This window comes from Phycomyces blakesleeanus (assembly GCF_001638985.1).
Source record: "Phycomyces blakesleeanus NRRL 1555(-) unplaced genomic scaffold PHYBLscaffold_1, whole genome shotgun sequence".
Classification (NCBI taxonomy): domain Eukaryota; kingdom Fungi; phylum Mucoromycota; class Mucoromycetes; order Mucorales; family Phycomycetaceae; genus Phycomyces; species Phycomyces blakesleeanus.
The window spans coordinates 1,403,563-1,426,485 of NW_017265134.1; the positions used below are offsets into that span (position 1 = coordinate 1,403,563).

At 38.4% G+C, this 22,923-nt stretch overlaps 10 protein-coding genes across 10 annotated transcripts; 8 read left to right on the forward strand and 2 right to left on the reverse strand.

Moving 5' to 3' along the window:
- Positions 1 to 189: 189 nt before the first annotated feature.
- Positions 190 to 1,377, forward strand: PHYBLDRAFT_178718 (hypothetical protein; the record flags this gene model as incomplete). Its single annotated transcript, XM_018438031.1, has 3 exons — positions 190 to 310; positions 400 to 744; positions 845 to 1,377. The coding sequence occupies 3 exons, from the start codon at positions 190 to 192 to the stop codon at positions 1,237 to 1,239; spliced, it is 861 nt and encodes a 286-aa protein (XP_018298737.1). The 3' UTR covers positions 1,240 to 1,377.
- A 79-nt stretch (positions 1,378 to 1,456) lies between these two features.
- PHYBLDRAFT_61751 (hypothetical protein) lies at positions 1,457 to 1,934 on the reverse strand (the record flags this gene model as incomplete). The annotated part of the gene is made up of 3 exons (XM_018440851.1): positions 1,457 to 1,576; positions 1,657 to 1,816; positions 1,870 to 1,934. 3 exons carry the CDS (start codon positions 1,932 to 1,934, stop codon positions 1,457 to 1,459), a joined length of 345 nt encoding a protein of 114 aa, XP_018298738.1.
- Positions 1,935 to 1,996: 62 nt separating this feature from the next.
- PHYBLDRAFT_184419 (hypothetical protein) lies at positions 1,997 to 5,244 on the reverse strand (the record flags this gene model as incomplete). Its single annotated transcript, XM_018438931.1, has 9 exons — positions 1,997 to 2,419; positions 2,488 to 2,523; positions 2,611 to 2,838; positions 2,929 to 3,177; positions 3,233 to 3,310; positions 3,420 to 3,800; positions 3,916 to 4,886; positions 5,000 to 5,066; positions 5,158 to 5,244. 9 exons carry the CDS (start codon positions 5,242 to 5,244, stop codon positions 2,042 to 2,044), a joined length of 2,475 nt encoding a protein of 824 aa, XP_018298739.1. The 3' UTR covers positions 1,997 to 2,041.
- A 792-nt stretch (positions 5,245 to 6,036) lies between these two features.
- Positions 6,037 to 7,359, forward strand: PHYBLDRAFT_178720 (hypothetical protein; the record flags this gene model as incomplete). Its single annotated transcript, XM_018438033.1, has 1 exon — positions 6,037 to 7,359. One exon carries the CDS (start codon positions 6,037 to 6,039, stop codon positions 7,177 to 7,179), a length of 1,143 nt encoding a protein of 380 aa, XP_018298740.1. The 3' UTR covers positions 7,180 to 7,359.
- Positions 7,360 to 7,691: 332 nt separating this feature from the next.
- Positions 7,692 to 8,197, forward strand: PHYBLDRAFT_138246 (hypothetical protein; the record flags this gene model as incomplete). The annotated part of the gene is made up of 2 exons (XM_018429958.1): positions 7,692 to 7,861; positions 8,023 to 8,197. 2 exons carry the CDS (start codon positions 7,692 to 7,694, stop codon positions 8,195 to 8,197), a joined length of 345 nt encoding a protein of 114 aa, XP_018298741.1.
- Positions 8,198 to 8,496: 299 nt separating this feature from the next.
- PHYBLDRAFT_76824 (hypothetical protein) lies at positions 8,497 to 10,631 on the forward strand (the record flags this gene model as incomplete). The annotated part of the gene is made up of 3 exons (XM_018443191.1): positions 8,497 to 8,513; positions 8,624 to 8,723; positions 8,937 to 10,631. 3 exons carry the CDS (start codon positions 8,497 to 8,499, stop codon positions 10,245 to 10,247), a joined length of 1,428 nt encoding a protein of 475 aa, XP_018298742.1. The 3' UTR covers positions 10,248 to 10,631.
- Positions 10,632 to 15,122: 4,491 nt separating this feature from the next.
- Positions 15,123 to 15,719, forward strand: PHYBLDRAFT_61756 (hypothetical protein; the record flags this gene model as incomplete). The annotated part of the gene is made up of 1 exon (XM_018440852.1): positions 15,123 to 15,719. One exon carries the CDS (start codon positions 15,123 to 15,125, stop codon positions 15,717 to 15,719), a length of 597 nt encoding a protein of 198 aa, XP_018298743.1.
- Positions 15,720 to 16,105: 386 nt separating this feature from the next.
- PHYBLDRAFT_17728 (hypothetical protein) lies at positions 16,106 to 17,343 on the forward strand (the record flags this gene model as incomplete). Its single annotated transcript, XM_018437870.1, has 3 exons — positions 16,106 to 16,151; positions 16,233 to 16,370; positions 16,451 to 17,343. The coding sequence occupies 3 exons, from the start codon at positions 16,106 to 16,108 to the stop codon at positions 17,341 to 17,343; spliced, it is 1,077 nt and encodes a 358-aa protein (XP_018298744.1).
- A 628-nt stretch (positions 17,344 to 17,971) lies between these two features.
- Positions 17,972 to 19,029, forward strand: PHYBLDRAFT_100229 (hypothetical protein; the record flags this gene model as incomplete). The annotated part of the gene is made up of 2 exons (XM_018427578.1): positions 17,972 to 18,136; positions 18,316 to 19,029. Coding segments are annotated over 2 exons (879 nt in total), but the record flags the coding sequence as incomplete, so codon positions are not given.
- A 214-nt stretch (positions 19,030 to 19,243) lies between these two features.
- On the forward strand, positions 19,244 to 22,787 carry PHYBLDRAFT_76826 (glycoside hydrolase family 35 protein). The gene is made up of 4 exons (XM_018443192.1): positions 19,244 to 20,122; positions 20,218 to 20,366; positions 20,453 to 20,649; positions 20,759 to 22,787. Exons 1-4 carry the CDS (start codon positions 19,255 to 19,257, stop codon positions 22,650 to 22,652), a joined length of 3,108 nt encoding a protein of 1,035 aa, XP_018298746.1. The 5' UTR covers positions 19,244 to 19,254; the 3' UTR covers positions 22,653 to 22,787.
- The last annotated feature ends 136 nt before the right edge of the window (positions 22,788 to 22,923 follow it).

Below are 22,923 nucleotides of genomic sequence, written 5' to 3' on the forward strand. Positions count from 1 at the left end.
CAGGACATTTTAGTCAAAATAATACCAAGATAGAGATAGGATTCAAAAAAAAAAGTGTGAATTTCACAGCATATTTTTTGTACACAAAAATCTAGTAAAATCTCAAATGAGACTCCGGTCCATTGATGATCTTTTCAAATTGTCCCTTTGTATTTATTTATATTACGCTATATTATATTTACTTGCACAATGTCAAAGCAGGAGATTCCGGTAATTGGTCTTCAGTTGACTGTATATGGTCTTGAAGAGTACAAGGCACTTGAAAAACCAATACCGGTGGCGGTAATGTTTGCTCTCCATGGTCGTGTTCGTAAGAGTCAATCAATTTTCCAAACATCAGCTCTGAAATGAGAACAAAAACAAAAATAAAAATAAAAATAAAAATAAAAATGCCATTAGAGAACATGACAAAGATGGATCCCATTTGCCAAGCAATCTGCAAACTCAATACAAACCCCTGCAAAAAAAGACACATAATTGTGGTTGCATTCGACCACCCCAACCATGGCAGTCGAAAAATTCATCATCTTTCCAATTATGGATGGTCCGAGAATGGATATGCCAACCCCAACCATGCTATGGATATGTGGTCTATGCTATACAACTCTGCCCGAACTGTTTCTGACCTTGTGGATGTATTGGAGCATTACCTTTTTGGTCCACAGTATGAATCAAGAGTCCAGGTCTGGGGCGTTGTTGGATTTTCTATGGGTGGACATGCAAGCATCTTGGCAGCAGCCCAAGGTATGTCAAAAAAACCTTTGCCTAATCAAATATCCATCTATTCACACTAATTTCGCTAATTCACAAATAATTATACCTTATCTAATTATGATTTATATAGATCCAAGACTGACTGTCTGTATTCCCATTGTCGGAACTGCTGATTTCTTGGGACTGATGGAAAGACGTCTCCAAGAAACAGACTTGTCAGCCCATGCCCATCTTCCCAAACCATTTTGTGAAATGGTCAAGCAGAGAACAGCCAACCTTGAAAATCACCTCAGCTCTACCAAGCTGCTCATGATCAGTGGTCAAAAAGACAAACTAGTTCCGCCATCTTCCAACGACGCATTTATCAGTCGTCTCTCAAAGGTACATCGTGGCAAGGAGAACGTCGATTGGAAATGCGTAATTGTTCCAGGTGTAGGGCATGAATGGTGTCCAGAAATGATTGATATGAGTGTAGAATGGTGCGACAAATGGATGGTCCATACATTACCACCCAATAAACTGTGAACAGGATTTCTTGATAGATAGATAGATACATATATCTTTCAAGTTTTATTTATTTATTTATTGATTTTAATATGTTTCGATATATACACGTATTCCACATGGACCAATTGTATAAATGTGTATACATATATATATGTGTGTGTGAGAGAGAGAGATTGAGATTGAGATTGAGAGTGTGTGAGAGAGTGTAAATAAAGTGCTGAATACGCGCGTCCTGTTAGCCGGGTCCGACCTTTGGAATGTCGTAATGCTCGCTGAGATGTTCAAGCTTCTTGTTAAACTCATAGACATTCTCTTTGTGGGATCTAGTGGCAGCCTTTGCAACACGTTCCATTTGCTAATTCACAGATGAATTTATATATGTTGTTAATGTTTGTTTGTAATGTTTTTTTTTTGTTCTTTAAAAAATAAACTTACTCGCTTTAACTTGGTTTCTTCGAATTTACGTTCTGCCTCTGTCTTCTCCACGACAGTTACACGATGAGCTGCACTGTCTTCCTGTTTCTGTCCATCAGCCTCATCCTGAATAGCACGGGCAAATTTCTCTCGTTCTGACTTTGCTTTCTTCTTTTTTTTCCTGTAATGACATTTGTAAGATTGGTTGCCTTTAGTACATCACACTACTCTTACTTTATGGGAGAGTCGCTCCCTTTAAATTTGAGCGACCCTTTACTGACTTGATCATACGCAGACATGACTCATACGTTGCGATCAGAAAGTGCAAGAATAAAAAAAAAAAAAGAGAAAGTACACGAATAGAAAATTTTATGTTGCATTTATTTTTAAAGTCCCGCAATTTCGTCTAGCGCACAGCGTCTTTTACTGCATGCGCATCTCCACCACCTCTCTCGGTGGTTCTCTTGAGACCTTCTTCAGCTAATGTATCTCTAACTGTATCCATTGAGCACTTATTGTGTAGTGGAACTGTATTTGTGCTACTGGATCTTTGGACTCTCGGATCTATATCACCAGTGTCTTCAGAGTGCGAAGGATCCAGAACGCCCACTGGTTGGTCATCTTTGTTAGCCATCAATGCCTCACGCGCTCTTCGGAAAGACACATCAAAATTAGAAGGAAGATGGTCAAGAAGAATGGAGCGTCTAATAATCAGCTCGCTTGATACTCTACGAGGATCCGTACGCTCGACAACAATACGAGTATCTTTACCGGGGACAGGATCCTAACAGTTATTATGTTTGAGTACACAATATCCAATTTCTCTATATATGTATACAAGCACAAACATACCAGCCAAAATTGATAAACCATGCCTGCAACATACAGCTATATGTAAATAACGTTAATAAAGAAGCTTTGTATATAAGTACCATGACTACAGATTTTCTCCCCAAAAAATCTTTATACAATTACCCTTGGGTTATCCATTGACTCGAGGCATCTGCGTCGACATTCTTCAATTTGATCAAATGCTTTTTTCCACTGCTCTCCTTCTGGCTCTTGTGTCCAAAGAAGTTGCCCGATTCCGAGATTCTGTGCTGCTTCTGCACCTCCTATTATCAATTCTTTTACGTCCATCATTGAGCCATAACTTAGTTTGCTGACAAAATCATCTGCAAACACAATCGATTGAATGTAATCCTTTAAAATACAATTATTATTATTATAAAAAAAACATCTTTATTAATTCTAGAAATGATAATAATAATAATAATAAATCATAGTATCTACCTTGTAACGCTCAGAAAGATCGATACTGAGCCCACACGCAGGTGCATATCCAAAACATCGAATCACAAAAGGGTTTCCTTCTTTATCTTTTGGAAATTCGTCAATATGATCAAGAAGCATGATGGTCAATATTGCGGCTGTTGCTGCACCAAGGCTATGGCCAACAATATGAAGCGCTGACACAGAGTTTTCGTTGGCATATGTGACTAATTGAGGTGCAACATGGCGGAAAAGCCAGGCAGCAGCGGACTGTAAGAAATTTGATGAGCATGTTTCTTTCTTTATATATATATTAAAAGCATACCTTCATGCCTTTATGCACAAATCCTCCTTTCCACGGTTCGTATTCACACACAAGATCTGTCATTGTATCGAATGCACTCTAGAATGAAGACCAAACAAAGAGATTTAAGGTTAGCCAATTAGTCAATTAGCTAATCAATATCTTTTTTTCTTCTTCTTCTTTTTCCTGTAGAGGTATTTTTGCTTACCATAGTACCTCGAATACACAGCACGAGTGAGTCTGTTGATGGATCTTGGGCAACAAAATAACTTGGACGAAATGCCTCTCCTGTACGAAGTTCGTATGCCAGTAGGCACTCTTCGGGAAGCTTTAGATATTCCATTACCGTCAGAGCATCCGAATGGTCACGGACAGCATCTGATATATAACCGTTTCCTTTTCCCATCAAATTAACACCCTTCCATCCATATGATGCCAACGAATAATCCCAAAAGTGAGAAGCCAGCTCGATTTCTGAAAGATCTTCCACCAAGTCCCAGGTTCGGTCTCGTGGAAGTTGGGTATAAAACTTCTCAAGCATAGTAAATCCAGTCAATATCTGGATATTTGAAAGCTCAAATCCTTGCCCCTAAAGATAATTACAAAAGTTGTTATTATTTTAGTTATCTATGTATCAAGAAAAAAAAAAGAAAAATACAACATGTGATATCAACAGAGAAAGAAACTATTGCTAGTTCACTTACAAATGCTGCAAGAAGCTTTCCAATTGCACGCAAAACTTGATTTGTTTCCTTGTTAACGGTCCAGGAGCCAATAGCATCCAATATTGGGAATGTTTTTAAAGAGTCGTCTTCTGTTGTCAGAGTATTCATTGTATCAATCAGGTCCGTGTGTTCTTCATTACTAGGATCTTCGGGTTCTGTTAATGTATCTTGAGTAGATGTACTTGTGGTTGATTTGGATTGTGAAGGTACAGGTTGTGTGAAGCCAAGCCAAGCCGAGACAGTTCCGAGAACTGACCCTGTAGTCGTAGTAGTAGTCGTAGTAGTAGCCGGAATTTCTTCTTCTTCTTCTTTTTTGGGTATTGATTTTGCTCTGTCCTGCTCGACTATGCGATAACTACCCATATGTTGCTCTTCCAGGTCAGACGGTCGTTTCTCTACCAATGTTGACCTCTTCATCTCTTCCTCTTCCTTGTCTATTTCCTCATCAAAAGATGATCTTTGACTTGTCTCTTCATATTTCCGAAACAAGATCTCACCGGGAGGTCTTTCCCGATGTGCCTTTATTAATCTTAAAAATTCCTCTTCTAGTTCATTCTCGTTGTACAATTGCTTGGAGTGAAGCGATGGATTTTTTGTCTTTCCTGAAGGTGTAACTGGATCTTGGGATTGGTAAACATAAGAAATCCGGACTTGTATTGCTCCCACATTACTCTCAGTAGTTTTCTTTTGGGAAGCCAGAGAGCTCGCTCCTTTTGAGAGTTTCTTTTCCCAGATTTCGTAGTAAGAAGTAAATTCTTCTGGCATGCCTTCTAGTTTTCGTAGTCGTATTTCTGCTCGGCCCACATGCCTGTCGGGTAGAAGCATGTAGGAATCATATAGATCCAGTTGGATAGTGTCGAATAGTTGAGCGTGATAGCTCACCAGGAATTCAAACCCTTCATTCCATTGACCTTGAGGATAGTCTGATATAGAAGTCTGGTGTATTTGATCTATATTAAAGGTTGAATATAATTTTAAGATAAATCGATATTCACGATAGTCTTTATTTTTCAACAGTAATAATAATTACACCCATATATATATATTTAAAGACCTCCTATACCTCCAATAGTGATAATGACATAAGGACGTTTTACTGAAACGTTTAGGAAGCAGCTATTAATGTGGATCTTTTTTTAAGGGAAAATATATTTGAAAATCAAATAATATAAGTATACGGCTTTGATTTCACTTGTAGAACGGGCTTTCTCGGTAGTTTACCTTTAAACTTCCGGGTTTGATGCTGAATGCCTGGACATTTGGTAATGGAGTGGTCAATTCACTCAAAGTAGTGCTGGAAGAAACCATGTGTAAAGGGTAGTCGCTTTCCTTTTAGGGGGTTGTTAAAGTAATGCTTCATTCATATGAAGTCACAGAGAAAGTTTTAGCTTGGTTTTTATTTTATTTTATTTTATTTTAGTATATCAAGTCCTGGATACAAAGTTACAAATGTACAAGTGTGCTATGACGAAATTATTTATTTTATTTATTATTATTTAAAAAAAAAATCCATAAAATGTATTTCCTAGTATCTACAATGGCATCATATTCATACAACTTGTAAATGTCTGCAAATACAATAGTCAATATATATAGTACAAGTATTATCACTGCTATCATTTGGGATGCTTTATTCAATTTTGGCTAAATATTTTACCTAACATTTCAAAAGGTTTATTTAAACTTTTTTTTTGGCAAAGAACAATCAATGCGTTATCAATGGATTGTACAAGCGAGATTGAAGACAGCCCTTTTTTTTAAATTTTTCTTTTTTACCAAATTTACATCGAAACGTGTTGGATATAGTCGATTATGTATGGGCATGGTTTTGTATTAACATCCTATTTAAAATAAAAGGGAAAGAAATGGAGCCAATTGAGGTGGAGCAGCTATGGTGATCTCTGCTTAAAGGCCGCTTTCAATGTAACCATCTCACTGGTCAAGATCCAATGAACGACGCACGTGTATTTACAATGAAGCCCTCTCAGCCTTAAAAGCCTTCACAAGGCTTAAACCACTTTACCAATCTCTTTCCTTTCCTTCCTTTTTCTTTGGTCTAATAACTTTATATACTTACATACATTGGTTGACTGAATTCCGATGGCAAAGTCTTCGTCTTCCCCTTCTCCAAAAAGTAGCAGTACCAAAAATAATTCACAAACTACGAGTGTATCACCTTCGACTGAGAAACGCTCCCAAATTGAACTGAGACCGTTTTTTGACAAGGACGATCTCAAGTATGCCCAGTTTCTCTTTTACTCAACTTACCTCGATCTTGTTCCATATGGCGTAAAACTACGTGTCCAGTCACCGATTATACTTGGCACATGGCTGGCCCTCTTTGCATTCCTATTCACATGGGTGCCATCACAGTTGTCAACTCTCGGCTGGACAGATCTAATGATGCTCAGCGTTCGTGTCCTCATTGTCATTGTCTCCATCGGCGGTGGGCTGATCACTCTTCTTTGGTACGTTGACAAGTTCGATGTCAGCGAGCGCGTACTCGAAGGTATCGACAATGACCTCAAGGACCCTCCTACCTTTTATCGCGGAGAACCCGACCAGCCTCTGAAGGGAAACTTTTGGGTATTGACCATCAATGGAGAACCAGTCGGGTGTGTAGGAATGGACCAGCATTTAGAGGATGTAATCGACAAACGGGCTACTAGTACTTATTTGCGTGCCACTGAACTTCCCAAACTGTCCGACTCTCCTGCGATTAACGAAGCCGAGTGGGAAAAGACTGCAAAAGTACTGGCCAAGATTGATGACACTGTTCGTCTAGTTTTGGTGGGAGCTACAGACTTGGTGTGTGACTCTATTGTAGCTGCTCGTAAAGCACTTGGGTTCAAAGTCGATTCTGATGGAAAGAAGGAAAGAGTGCTCTTTAAAGCGCACAAGCCAAACGAAGCCAGTGTGAGACGCCTGGCAATCAAGAGTGAATATCAGGGTCATGGATTGTCGACAGTTCTTTTGAAGCGGGTTGCATTGTGGGCTCACTCCCATCAGATTGAGTATCTCTATGCAGAGACTAATGAGCTCCAAGACAAGATGGCAGAGGTTTTGGAAAAACGTCATGGATATACTCGCGTATCGACAAAGAAGGAAGGATATATCAAGACAAAGACTGTGTGGAAATTGGATGTAAAGCTTTGGATGAGCAAGTATCTCCAAGAGAAGAAGGATGAAGTATCGGAGGCAGAACGTAAAAAGGAAGAAGAGGAATTAAAGGAGTACGAGTAAGAAAAAGAAAATAAGTCATGTATTTTACTTACATCTTGGCTTATATTATCCACCCAATGTATCTATTGTAGAATAGTTTAATCAGCATTCAAACCTAAAACGCAAAGTATATTTTACACTATATCTTATATTTATAATACCATGATTTCTCATCTATATAAAACAGTAATTTCTTTTTTCTTTTTTGTTTGAATACATATTATATCCAAGCAGCCTTGGTAAACATCAACTAAATGAAATTTTACTTTCGTTCAAATTCACTGATACACAATGCTCATACGATCCCTTAAAGTTTTAGTCAACCTAGTAATAGATCTTTCAAATAATAAGGGCAGTTTAATTAAAGATCGTATCGCAGAGATTCAGGGAAGAAATGTATATTACTTATCAGACGGGAGCTTGTTAGCCTCTTCCCCTACCTACATACACTGACGCCATGAAACTGTATCGTCAGCTACCACGAGCGAACAAACTGTATTGAAGACTAGCACTAGTACGAGGCGTAAAAAGTCATGATGCTCTTCCAAACCGAGAGGTTAAGAGAGATCGAAACACCCTCCCTGAACTTGGACTCTTGTAGAATAAGTGAGACTATTTTTCGGTTCAGACCTGAGAAGTCTGTCCGTAGGAAGAGACATGAGGTCTATCCTAATCTCCGAAACTGTTGTAACACCTACAAGAAGTAAGATAAGAAACAGGGTCACTGACCATCTTAATAAAATCAGTTCTTTTCCTTTGTTTTGTTGCAAGAGGGTATCTTGAGATATCCCTGAACGAGAATAGAGGAATAAAAGAAGCAATTTGTAAAGTATTTAGTTGACAGTACTGATTGGCATCCTGAAGACTGACTACCTTGACTTACCAACCATCCTTGCGAACAATATCAACAAAACCCTTAAAGAAATACTCTACCAGCTACATCCCAGTGCACCTTGCTTCTCCACACCCACACGTATTCTCAAACCACTCGACAGTTTTCCGTTCTCGAGCTGGACTACCACAAATGCATCGCTCTTGAAAACCTTGATATATCCCTTTTGCCCGATTTTATAAAACTGAAAAAAAAAATAGAAGAAAAGAGTTACATAGGGGTTTTAAGCTTAAAATCTCATTCAACTCAAGATAGTTAAAATATTTATAGCCACTTTCAACCCAAGAACACTTGAGAATAAGCTTATTTTTTGAATAGAAAAGAAGAGCAAGCCTACTCCAAACCAGCTAAAAATAAAGTTCACAAAGTACTCATGTAAATATTTACACCCTGTGTTCTGCCTTTTGCATACATTTTCTTCATTTTAGTCAATATTTATACTTAACATGAGTTGTGTAGCTAGGTTCTTTAAGACTTCACTCGCACTTGTGATGAATTTAGATTCAAACCTTTCTTTAAAAGAGAATTTTCGCCTTATTCCGCATAAACCTTCTGATGCCAAGTTGAAATAAGTTATGCTGACTATGAATACGTCGATCCATCCAAATCACACTTCTTAGCCACAGGCAAAGTTCAATGCAATTCACTTTGTTATGAAGCATTAGTTACCGTAGTAAGTACGAAACAAATGTGGGAAAGGAAGCTTATGTTTATTGTGATGTCACGCTTCCCTGGTTTTCCCAAGGTCTTTTTTCTTTCGTACCGGAAGAGTTGGAGTAGAAAAGCAAAAGGGAAAAAAAGTTCAGTCGGAAGGAAGACAACTGAACCTTTGCACAAACTTTTATCTGAAATATTTTTTACAGTACAAATATACAAAGTGCTGTAGCCAATGCTTTGTCCTGACCAAAAGTATCCATGTGCAATTAATTCAGGCACGACTCCTCATTACAACAGACGAACTAATATTTCACGGCATGCTTCGCGAAACTACAGCAAAGAGATTCCGATTTTCAATGGACCCCAACACGAATCAAGCTTTGATTTAAATTCAGTTTTTCATTCCTTGCATCACACTAGTAATCCCCAGAGTGTCCTGTTCAATGTCAGGAAACTCATTTCTATCAATGGTCTCAAGGAGATACTTATCACACAGCTTGGTGCTGTTGACGCCTTTACCGCAAAGTATACAAAGACGCGCGATCTTATTGCCGAAGTTCTATTTGTGGATCCTGCCATTCGACTCAAAGCCATTAAGCTTGGCATTACTGTTCAGAATACACCAATACCTGCACTTCCTGTGTTCGGCTCAGGGAGCCCGCTTATGAAGATAGATATGTTTGGTATTCCAAACTGCCACCCTGAGACTGATCTTAAGGACTCATTGATTGAGGCCATAGCACCCTTTGGAAAAGTAGTCTATATTTGCGTATACCGTGATCAGTACGAAATATTTTGTGGAAGGGCATCAGCATATTTGGACACTTCCGCTTTACAAACCCCTCCGCCCTTGCGCCGCTTCATTGATCTCGGGAAACCATTTGGTGCATCTATTGAGCTACATGCTAAGGAATTACCTATTTTTTGCCGGTATTGCAAAAAGGATGGCCATACAGTTTCAGAATGTATTCGTCTCCAGAACAAGCTTACCAAAGACCAGCTGGTTAAAAAGACTAGCCAGAATAAAGAATATGATACATCCCCATCTTATCCACTTGCAAAAGAAGTTGAAACAACATTGACAGAGAATATAACCAATTCTATTAAGGACAGAAAGAGCAATGCCGACATTACAACGGCCGAAGAAGATATGATCAAAATGAAAGGGGCGTTTGATAAAAAGATATCCAGCATGAAAGCTGCTGAGCCTACTCTAGAACCGATTATCACTACAATGCCTGCAAACCATAGAAGAGACAATGATTTGGACTTACTGGAAGTTCAGATTGCAGAACTGATAAACTCCAATAGAAATGTTCCCCAAGCGCCTTTAAAGCAGGACCTACAGTTTCTGAAACATAGCCATCCCTCTAGTTATGAATATCCTGGCTTTTCTCATGGATGCCAAGATTACATTGAGTCTAGAATTGGATTAGATATTCCCGATATTTGCGAAAAAAAATGTTGCACCAAAGATTTTTGTGAACCATCAGAGGCCAATCCGTATTTTCAGAAGAACAACCATGAAATGAGCATTTGAAACTCTTTCGCTTGATTATCGTCTCCAGAAACTCGTTTAAACTATCTATATTTCTAGCCTATTTTAACTTTATACAATTTACCAGCCAAAAACACTATATAATTCTTAATTACCTTGAACCCTTGCTTACCTAAAATTACTTTATATTATTTTGTATTACTCTTATCACTTATTATTTATCGTGTATTATTCGATAGTCCTAAAGACCACCTTCATGAAGATTTTTTTTATTTATTTTATTTTATTTTATTTTTAAAAAAGATAAATAAATTTAAAGATTTTGTTTTATTCCTTTGTTTTCCTTTTAATGGTTCTAATTGCAGAATTTTTCTTTTTTAGCTCTAGTCTTCAAATAAACAGCCAAAAAGCATCATTTTGTTAAATATATCAGATTGTTTTACTCGGGTAAAAAATATCCTATAAACATTGCTGTAAAATAAGGCTCGAGTCATTGTTTAATATATCTAGTATTGTTTTCTTATATTTATTTCTTTTAGCGTTCTTTAAAGTCAAGGAAAGATACTTCATGCTATTACTAGGCGTCAGACTGTGAGTAACTTCAATTGAAAACAGTTTGCTCCAAAAAAAAATGTAACTATTAGTAAAATATGCTCCAGTAAAACATTGTGCCTGAGATAAAAGCGTGGTGTTTGAATATTTTGTTAATTGTGTGCTCAATAATGTCTACTGATGATGAGATATAACCTGTTATTGATTCAGGTTCTTTTATGCAGTACAGATCACATTTCACCTAATTTTTAATATTTTTAATATTTGTTTTATGTGTATCTTATAGTAGTAGTAGTAGTAGTAGTAGTAGTAGTATAAGAAGAATTTATGGCTGTTCTTGTTGGAACAAATGGCATAATAGATGTACACTATGGCTAAGCCCAACTTTGTATTCCCAGGCTAACATAATACAATACGCTTTACTACAACTTTTAAGTAAACCAAACTCATTGTACTTTCTTTTATATTTTGATTTAGGAGAAGAATTTTTTTTTGAAACGATAAGATTGACTTCAGAATTCAAATATGATTTGGTTTAGAAAATAAACTTGCTTCAACTTCAAGAAAGCGACATTTTTTTTAATTCTTTCGAGGTTCATATATGTATTCGCACTCCTTTCCAAAAAAAAAGTTATCAAGTCAATAGATATTTTCGATTACCCAATATCTGATGTTAAAATATCGTTCATTCACCGTAATATTTTCATTTTCTTATCCAATTCTTTTTGTACAAGAAAACAAACCAAGAAGTACTAGGCTGGTATTTTGTTCATCACTTTTATTAGATTGTAATCCAAAGCTCACACGCACTATGTTATTATACTTGTTTTTTTTTATTTTACAAAAAATAAAAACTATATAATTGCAATACAAAGCAATAAGCTGGCCTGAATTTCGGAACAAGGACATAACGGGATAATATATTAAATTATTTATTATCTTATTAGCGCTGTTAGTAGTGGGTCTTTACCTCCAAATAAATTTGAACTTGAAGAATCTAGTTTTTAGATTTATACGCAGTTCGTAATCTTGTAGATTTTTTTTTTAAAAAAAATATCCAAGAAAGAAAGGAGAAATGATTTTGACAGAGACTTTATCAACCGACATAATTATCTTTAACTAGTATATTGAATTATCCAAGTATTGCTTCTTAATAAACATAAAAATGTATTCAGGTCTTGTATGTCCAATTAGACTGTCCAGAATGATCAAAGAAAGGTCTGAATATCTTTTTTTCTTCTAGTGTTGATGCTTTGTCTAGGCGGATTGGAGTAAATGTCAGTAATACAGAATGTTTGAGAATATTAATTCACGGTGTAATCAATTGTGGCGCGTAGGGCAGCTAGTAGTATTGCATAAAGCACTTTGGGATGATCAAAGTACTAAAGAGTGAGTACGTTTTATATACAAGGAATCCTATTAAAATTACTACCCAGTCATAATATAATTGAGTGGTTACAAGAGGCTTAAAATCTAGTGATAGTAGAGCATGATCTGATACGTTTATCTTTAATAAAAGCAAAATTATTATTAGGCATGCTTTATACATCCAATTAGTTATTATTTAATTTACTCCAAAAAATAATAATCTTGGGATAAGAGTTAGTGAGCCTGATTAAGGTAAATAATGTGCTTTAAATAACCAAGTCATTTCTAATATTCCCATCACTTTGTTATGAATTTTACAAGCTAAAATGTTTAAAGAAGAAGAAGAACAAAAAAAGAAAGAAATGAAGAATTAATTAAATTAATTCAAGTCTTGTGCCAAATAGATAATTTCGCATAGTGTACTAGCAATAAAGAATTTATATTAAAAGGTACACCAATTGACCATTGATGTAATCTTCAGGTGTTGAGTTTCTTTTTGTGTGTAGATCTTTCTTTTTATCTTTTGAATCCAGTCTGGTAAATGGTGGGATCAAGATCTGTCTGTTGGTGCAAGCCACACTGTAGGGTATTGTGGGATTTACTCTGAGCTTGAGAGACTGTGAAGGTTTTGTGGTTTGCGGAGGGAGAAAGGACTGGCTTAGACTATACTTTGATTGTTTATGACGTAGAAATGAAAGGTTGAGTTCTTTAAACAGGTTGAAGAAGAAGACCCGAGTGTGACACAATCGTCATGTCTTGAGGCATTATAAAACCTGTCAAAAAGAATAAGTTTTGTGTGTTTAAAGAGAGAGAGAGAGAAAGGGAGTTGAAGATGTCTTGTCTTGAATGGTAACAAATACAAAAATATGTATATAAAAGGGACTGATTTGTGGAATACAGATTGATGATAAACGTGGGCCGGAGATGTGGGAACTCGCAACAATTAAATAGGACGGAGGGCGGATTTAGGAAATTCGATTTTATTAGAGGCTCAAATTATATATACATCTATATATTAGAATTATTTGAGTCAAGCCATATTTTATATATATTTATATATTTAAACTCTGGACCTTACTGTGCGATTTGTATGAAAATATCAAGGGTGGAAAAGGCGGCCGTCTAAACAGCGGTACACAATATATATATAAAAATGAGAAGAGAAGATAGTCATGTCCATACAGGAATACAATCTATTTTTGGAATCCTCGAGGATTTATTATAGCAACAAAATATGCGTGTGTTCAAGGTACAAAAAGAAACCACACGATGTCTCAAGTGCTTCAAAATATATATACATATATATACATCTTGATTACAAGCCATATACTAACAATACCATGTAAGCGAAAAAAACAGGATCATAGGAACAGTGCCTATAGCTTATCTTGATAGAACTTTCTCTCTCTCTGCTGAACAGTCAATATCTTCAAAGACTAGAAGGGATAAGTGTGAAATTTCTAGTCCGATCCTAGATGATCTTCTAGGTCATGCTCTTAATTAAACAAGAACAAGAACAACATTTAAAGAACTATATAAAGGAAAGATTGGTTGCTACATACAAAGAAAATGAAAGAAAAAGGGTCGACTACTAATAACATAGATAATAGACACTGCATGCAATATTTATACATAAAAAAGAAAAGAAAAGGATAATTCTATTACATCTCTTTGGTGATATATTGTTATATGTTTTTGAATAAATAAAAAAAAAAGTATTTAGTACCGTTACTACGGGTAGATACAAATTGTAATATCCGACATTATTTAAACAGCTATTTTACTTTATTGTATCCAATAAGAGTTCACTCGATTGCATTGTCAGATTAGTAGTTATTAGGTAACAAAGATATCTGTACCAAGACCTACAACTCATCATAGTACAATATGCTTTCTACATAGATAAAGGTTTATGAACAGCAATTACTAAACAATAAATAAATGAATAGCTAAATAAAAGACAAAGAATGGGAGCTGCATTTATTGGAACAAAATAATGAATTGTAGATAAGAGATGTCTGTTCTGCAGATTGTAGTATATTCTGAATCTTTTGTTCATTTGACAATAAAATAATTCATGATGGATCTTGTCAATATACATTTTTTTTAGTATATTCCTCTCAACATCCTACCTCTTTACACTTATATATATTATATAGAATAAGTACATTGGTTACTTATAATATTTAGGATACATTCGTTTGTATAGAACTATATTTCCATTTAAAGGAATCACTGATTAAAATTGGACTAATATATTACTGTATTTGGGCTGATAAAGTTTTATATATGTAAAAATATATATATACACACATATATATATAAATAAATATTAGTATAAAAAAAAACTTATCTATCTGTAGATAAAGTTAGGACCAGACTATATTTATCTTTCTTGTGTGCAAAGACCAATGTATATTTTTGTATAAAATCATATTTAGAGAAGTGCATTCGGCTGTGCAACCAGTGGGCGGATGGAAAAGAAGATATTGCCACAAAGAGTCACACCTTTAATCTGTATGTTTAATCTCAAGATCTATAGAATCAAAAGAGTAGTTTTGACGGCCAACATATAACATAATGCAATACAAAGTCCAGCCTTTATTACCAATGCAAGACACTACATATCTTCTACGAGCTTCATTTGTCTATTACTCTTTACCTTGCTTGCTCGAATAGCGTGTATGTTAAATAGTATGCGATTGGACAAGGCTTTGTCTTACAGCTATGCTACAAGAACCTTCTTATGGTGTTCCGCCAAAAGAGATTGCGAATCGAGTTTTGAAAGAAAGAAAGAAGAAAAAAAAATCCTCAAATATTAGATAGCATAAAGACTTGTAAAATATCTATTGATCCCATTACTCCTCGACCCAACTAAGAAATGTAATCCTATAAATAAATATTATCTATATTTATATATCTAAAAGATGAATATATAATTTAGTATTTTTTTTTTACTATTCTACATTATTATTTTAAAGCTAAAATATATATAAAATGTTCGGAATGAGGTTCGGATTAGGAGATCAGCAATCAGTTCAGGGAATGATCAATCGTCCAACAATTACCATCATTCTCTCACTTGATTTCCAGATAACAAGTGTGTCTGATGAGGTAATGGTGTTGTGGGGATTTGAACCAAAGGCTTTTGTGGGTCGTTGTCTATCTGACCTGGTGGCTGAAGATCATGGCAGACTAAGCCATCTTCAGCACTGCCTAACAGACCGGACGGATTTGCACACTCGGACCTTTTCTGACCAGCTAGTGTGCTTTGATAAGCAATGGGATGTGGTTATGAGGAGGGAATTGGATATGATCGAATCAAAGTGGCGGCAGAGTGCACTTCAATGCTCGTCGCGTAGAGTATCCAGTCCAGCCCTTGTCCTTCCACTGTCTGTGCGCCCCTTGATCTTGCACGCGTCATCTTGCCATTCCGGCTTATCGCCCGCCACTCTGTCTTCTCGGCCGCTTGCAGCAAATGGAATCCTGAGTGGGTCTAATGCAGGAAGGCCTCCGCCTCTGGAATCATTGTTGCCTGACAAGCCAAGGCTTTTCTATCCTGCAAGGGATCTAATAAGAAACACCCAAAAATAGAAAAACGGACGATCGTCAAAGAGACAAGCAAAAAAAAACAAAACCCAAAATCGGAGTTGTATAGTAATCTAGAGAAGCCTATTGGACATAAAATATATTAAAAAGGCGACTGTAAAACTAAACGCAGATTGGCAGGGCAAGAAAAAAAAATCCAAAAAGTCTGATCCTTTCTTATTTTGTCTGGCTTTTTTTTTCCCTTTTTCCCTTTTGAGGTACGGGTTGGGTGTGTTACCATGGCTGAGGTTAAGAAAAGGTTTCGCCAGTATAAATAACCGTCCTTACCTCCAAAAGTCCCCAACTGAGTCTCTTCCTCTTTCTTCTTATTTCCCAAGTCCACCATGTCTGAGAGTGTTTACGCCGATGTCAAGATTGCTCGCTCGAGCACAATGTCCCTTGAGGAGTACAGAGCCCGCAAGGTCGCCCTTATTACTGGTAAGATGACAAGATGACATGATGACATTGGGCAAGATGACAAGATGAGATTGACTTGCTAACATATAAATTTTTGAAAAGGTGTCACTGGCCAGGATGGTTCTTATCTCACCGAGTTCCTCCTCAAGAAGGGTTACGAAGTTCACGGTATCATCCGTCGTTCCTCCTCCTTCAACACCGGCCGTATCGAGCACATCTACAAGGACTCCCATGAGCAAGGTAAGAATCGAATTTTTTTTTTAAGAAAAATTATCTTTGTTATTGGGTAAAGCAATTTATTTATAATATACAAATGTTAGGTGTCAAGTTCTTCCTTCACCACGGTGACATGACCGACTCTACCTGTTTGGTCCACATCATCTCCCAGGTCCAGCCTACTGAGGTCTACAACTTGGCTGCCCAGTCCCACGTCAAGGTTTCCTTTGACATGTCCGAGTACACTGGTGATGTTGATGCTCTTGGCACCCTCCGTCTTTTGGATGCTATCCGTACCAGCGGTTTGACCGATCGCGTCCGTTTCTACCAGGCTTCCACCTCTGAGCTCTACGGTAAGGTTGTCGAGACCCCCCAGAAGGAGACTACTCCTTTCTACCCTCGTTCCCCTTACGCTGTCGCCAAGCTCTACGGTTACTGGATCGTTGTCAACTACCGCGAGTCTTACGGCATGTACGCCTGTAACGGTATCCTTTTCAACCACGAGTCCCCCCGCCGTGGACGTACTTTCGTCACCCGCAAGATCTCCCGTGCTGTTGCTGATATTCACTTGGGTCGCCAGGAGTGCCTGTACTTGGGTAACATCGATGCCAAGCGTGATTGGGGACACGCCCGCGACTATGTAGAGGGTATGTGGTTGATGCTCCAGCAGGACAAGCCCGAGGACTTTGTTCTCGCTACCGGTGAGACCCACACTGTCCGTTCTTTCATCGAGAAGTCCTTTGCCGTCACTGGCCGCAAGATTGTCTGGGAGGGTGAAGGTGTCAACGAAATCGGTAAGGATGCTGACACCGGCAAGATCCGTGTCCGTATTGACCCCAAGTACTTCCGTCCTGCTGAGGTCGAGCTTCTTTTGGGTGACCCCACCAAGGCACACGAGAAGATGGGCTGGAAGCGCAAGGTTACCTACGATGAGTTGGTCACCGAGATGGTTGTTGCTGATATCGAAGGTGGTCTCAAGAACGACACCACCAACTAAAAAAAAAGATTCCGTTACCCTCTTCCTTTCAACAAACACACCCAAAAAAAAAGAAGAAGAAGAAGAGAGAGAAGCTTATAGTCTTTTTTTTATATATATATAGCTTTGAATTCTTATTATTACTTTCTTCTCCTCTCTATACATATCCTCGCTGTCTTTTTATCTACCATTTTTTTTTTAAAAAAAAAAACCCCCCTTGTGTTCTATAGAATTAAACGCATTTCAACCCTTCCAACCAACCATCCATTTCCAACACATTCGCAGAACTCCCTTTTCTTTTAATTTTTCTTTAAAAACAAAAAACAAAAAATAAAGAAAAATAAAGCATTTTACAAAAAAACAAAACAATATAAAGAAGTATCCAAAACTTGTAAATGATGCAATTTTTTGTATTTTATTTTTAATATATATGTGTGTGTGTGTACAAAGTGAAAGAGAACAAGAGAGGGAGAGGAAAGAAAAAAAAAGGAATCCTTATGTGACTGTCCCGTGACTGGATTCATCCAAGCTATTTCATTGTTAACATACTTTACTCAAGGCTGTGTCCTTTGTTGCGATGGCCTCTGTAATTCCCTTCCCTCTTCGTGAGCCTCAGCAGAAAGAAACCAATCAGGCCTTCCAACCAAACCTGAATGTGACCTTAATCTGCCCAGATTGTAGAGTCCAACCACCCCAGATCGTCGAAGAGTTTGCCTCTGGTGATCTAGTCTGTGGCGATTGTGGTTTAGTCTTGGGTGATCGGATCATCGACACCCGGTCTGAATGGCGTACCTTTGCCAATGATGAAGGCGACGTATGTCCCGAATATTTATAGTGAAAAATTAAAGATTATGTAAAGGAAATATAGAATATATTGATATATGTATATACATACATACATACATACATACATACATACATACATATATATATATATATATATATATATATATTAAATAAGATAGATCTCATAATGCATCGCACGTTGAGTAGGATCCTTCTCGTGTCGGTGCCGCTGCTAATCCTTTGTTGGACGGCAATCAACTCGACACAGTAATCTCCCGTCGGGATGGTGGTACAGGAGCTGCCAAAGATCTCAACAAGGTGCATGGAAGAGCAACAGCCGTAAAGGGAGAGCGCAACCTTGTACAGGCATACAAGGAGATTAGTGCCATGTGCGATTCTATTTCACTATCCAAGTTAGTCAGTGATACGGCTAAACAACTGTACAAGCGAGTTGAAGATGAAAAGTTGCTTCGTGGAAAGTCAAGTGATGCCATTATTGCAGCATGTATCTTTATCGCATGCAGACAAGAAAAGGTTGGGCGCACATTCCGGGAGATATGCGCATTAACTCGCGTGCCAAAGAAAGAAATTGGACGGTGCTACAAGTCATTGCAATCCAAGCTGCAGACATCAACAACAATCATGAATTCAGAGGATTTGATGTCTAGATTTTGCTCAAATCTGCAATTGGCCAACTATGTTCAAAAGGCAGGCATTGATCTTGTCAAACGTGCCAAGGAGCTGGGTACATTGGCAGGAAAATCGCCTATTTCGGTAGCTGCTGCATGCATCTATCTGGTCTCCTACCTATATCGCCAACCAAAATCCACTCGAGACATTGCCCATGTAGCAGGTGTATCAGAAGTTACTATTAAGAGTGCCTACAAAACTCTCTACGCAGAACGAGATAGTCTTATCGATCTGGCTTCCTTGCGCTCAAAACCTCATGGCGAGAACCTCTCTTTTGAGGATCTTGCTCTCCCTTAGAATATAGAATCTGTCCCACCATTGCGTAGAATGAATCTTTTTTAAACCCTTTTTTATTTTACTTTATAAATACGTCATTTCATTTCGCGTCTGTAATTCCTTGTCTTTTTTTTGCTTTATAAACGCTTTGGGATTCATTCCCTCTTCCCCTAAGTTCGCATGTCAGACATGACACCTATTTACTCATTCTTCGCCATATTACCCTTGCTACTGTCTGCATTCGTACTCTTTTGCCATCAACGCACCCATGGCACCTTGAACATAACTACCGAAAGTGTCGCATATGACCGCGCACTCTATAATACCACACTTGACTGGAACAAGCACACCTTGATTGTCGACGGCGAAGAGACGATGATATTATCTGGAGAGTTTCATTACTGGCGTGTTCCTGATAGATCTCGCTGGGAGCCTATTTTAAAGCAATACAAGTCAGCGGGATTAAACACAATTCGCATTTATTTCCACTGGGGCTACCACTCGCCGGATGAAAATATCTACCGTTTTGACGGCAATCGAGACATCGACCATCTTCTGGGCCTCTGCGAACGTCTTAAACTATTCGTACTCGCTGCCCCAGGACCTTACATTTGCGCTGAGACCCAGGCAGGCGGTTATCCAGCCTGGCTTATTGCTAAACGGGAACTCAATATCCGACACAATGCCATGATGCTCTGGCGCACTTATGACCCAATGTTTGCTGCATACGAAGTCCAGTGGCTTCAGGCTCTTTTACCGATTATTGCTCGACATCAGGTCACCACCAACCCACGTGGATGTGTACTGGCTGTCCAGATTGATAACGAGCTGTTTGAGAAGATGGCAGGTATCTTACCAGTCGGTCTCAGAGATCAGATGCGTGTTTTGGCCAAAGCTTCCCGTGATGCCGGAACAACTGTTCCTCTGTTTACCAACGATGGATTTGAAGAAGGTGGCTGGGTACCACGTCCCGAGAATGCTGGCAAAGGCGGGTGGTGGGACTCTAATCAGTTTGGCATTGATCTTTACGGATTTGATAAATATGTTGGTGAGTTGGATTTTTTTTTGGCGACTTGTAGCCTCATCTTGACGTAATGCTAACTTTTTTTTTGGATCTTTATCTCTTTATCTCTGATTAATAAGTATTCGCCCCAAGCAGTTCGCCTAAGAGTTGGCTAATTGATGGTGACTACAGTTTATCAGAATGGGGTACTTGGGACCCCAAGAGTATCGAACATTCGATTGATAAATTGGAAAAAACAGTTCGTGGTTTTGGTGGAGGAGCTAAAGAGGTATGATGAACATTGGAATATATACATGGTTTGTTAAGATATTGACTGTGTGTGTGTCTGTTCTTTTTTTGGGGTATACTATATAGTCACCAATGTTCATTCCAGAGTTACAAGGAGGTTGGTTCAACCATTACCAACTGAAGCACACATATGACCAGATCTATGATTTCTTTGGTGATCAGTACACCAAAACCCTTTTTGATTCTACCCTTGCTCAGGGTGTTACCATGGCCAATGTCTATATGATATATGGAGGTACAAACTGGGGTGCCCTTGGTGACCCGTAAGTATTCAAATTTGAGTTATAGCATATATATATATATATATATGCTCGCTTTGTATTCAATTGTTGTTTATTAAAAATGTTACTTTGTCTTTTTCTATTAATACAGAGACGTCTATACTTCGTACGATTATTCGGCTTGTATTCGCGAATTCGGCAAGATGTCTATGCGCGGGCGCAACCTACGCAAAACTTTGCTGTTCGCACAGTCGTTTGCACCTTATTTTTCCAAGACTGAGCGTGTCAACCCATCAGCATCAAGCTCGGTCGAAAACACCATTAATACCCAACGTGTGGCAGTCGGTGCAGATCAGCCTGTCGAATTTACATTCTTCCGTAACTTTGATCGCAAGCAACGTACCACATTTGATGTTACACACAGTTCTCCAAGTGGTGTGTTCACTTTGGAATGCAAGTTGGCGTACAAAACTTCATTTATTGGACTGGGTCAGTATACGGCTCAAAATGGGCTCCGGTTGCTATTGTCTACCCTTCCTATCCACTTGCGCATGGTCCACCCAGACACAAACGAAGAAATCTGGATTGTGGAGCCTAATGAAGTTGGAAGTCTTGCATTTGAAAGCAGCGAAATCCAAGTCAGTGGAAACATGCAAAACAATGTATTGCATCGCGAAGGTCCTGCTTCGATCCTGAGTTTTACCAAACAAACTGGCCACACTACTCTTACCACGCTCAAGGGCCGGCTCCATCTGATTGGCTTACTTCCAGAGCAAGTTAGCACTCTCTTTGCAGACTTTGAAGCCGGACACTGGAACCCTGACAAACAGAGATCAATGCCTGTGGTTGCTTGGGGTGCCGATACGTTCTATTATAATCATCACGAAAAGACACTTGAAGTACAATACGACCGATCCCAAGATACAGTAAATGTGATTTCCTTCAAGAAGCCAACCGACAAACGCATGAGAGCATTGGTCGCACCCGATGCCTTGCCCTTTGTACACAGTTTTGTGTTCCAAGAGCACGCACATGAGCAATTTCCATTACCCGTGCTGGTGCTTCTCGAACAGTGGAAGACACGCGCTGTTGACTTTAGAGGGATGAAGTGGCACGCACTCTTGACCAACAACAACAAGCCAGTCTGGGATTCTTTGGACTACTTGTACACCAGTGGACACTCATTGTATCGCACCAATTTCATTACTCCTTCTGCTACTCGACCAAAGGTTACACTTGAGTTCAATGCTCGCAATCGAGCCACTGTTCTCGTAAATGGCCGTATTGTGGGTGGACACACCACTTATTCTCGCCAATTATTTTCTCCTGGTGCAAAGATTGGCCCTGATCCCTGGTTTTTGGGTACACATACTTACGATCTATCCCCTTATGTCAACCGCCAAGATAATCTCGAGAATGAAGTTATTGTGCTGGTCGACAGCTTTGGACTCAATCGACAGGCATTCATCATGAATGATGTCCGTAATCCACGCGGAATTATCAATGCACGTCTCAATGGTATCAATTCTACTGCCGTATGGGAAATAACCGGTGTAGATGTGCGTCTTTTGGACCAGCCCTACAACACTACTGGTTTCCCTGACGAAAACACGGAAGCCGTTTGGTCCTCTACACACACAAAGATTGTTGCTGCCGACAAGAAATATAGCTTCCTAGTCAAGGCGTCAGATGGTCCCTTTTGGGTCCGAACCAAATTTGATCATGGTCTCAAGAATGCGGTTGATTCACTAAGTGTGCCTTTACGTTTACATCTTGATGGAACGATGACTGCCAATGTATTTTTGAATGATGTGCTGATCGGACGTTATTATGGCAATGGTGACGGACCTCAACATGACTTTTATATTCCGGATGGACTGGTGCACAAAGATGGTAATGAGCTCAAGATGCTAATCTATAGTTGGGAAGACACAGAAGCACATGTGTCTATTGAAGGATGGCCGGTAGATCCCGACAGTGGTAATCTAGTTCAAGATGGTTCAGTTGAAGAATATATGGTCTGGAAAGACTCGATTTTGTTGTGATATACATAATGTATATATACATTCAATAATACTAATAATAATATCAAATAATATCAATAAAAATAAAATAAAAATAAAATTACGGGTTGTACTTTAATGATGGGGAAGTACATAGCCTGTTGTTGCTTCAAATTTTATTATTTTTTCCTTTTTTGATATTATTCGTTGCCAATAAGAGGTGTCATTAAATGGAGTGTTGTTTTGTGTTCATCTTCGTGGTATTAAGTTATACTTGTGGTGCGGCACTCTATTCGTCTTTTTCCCTCTCTTT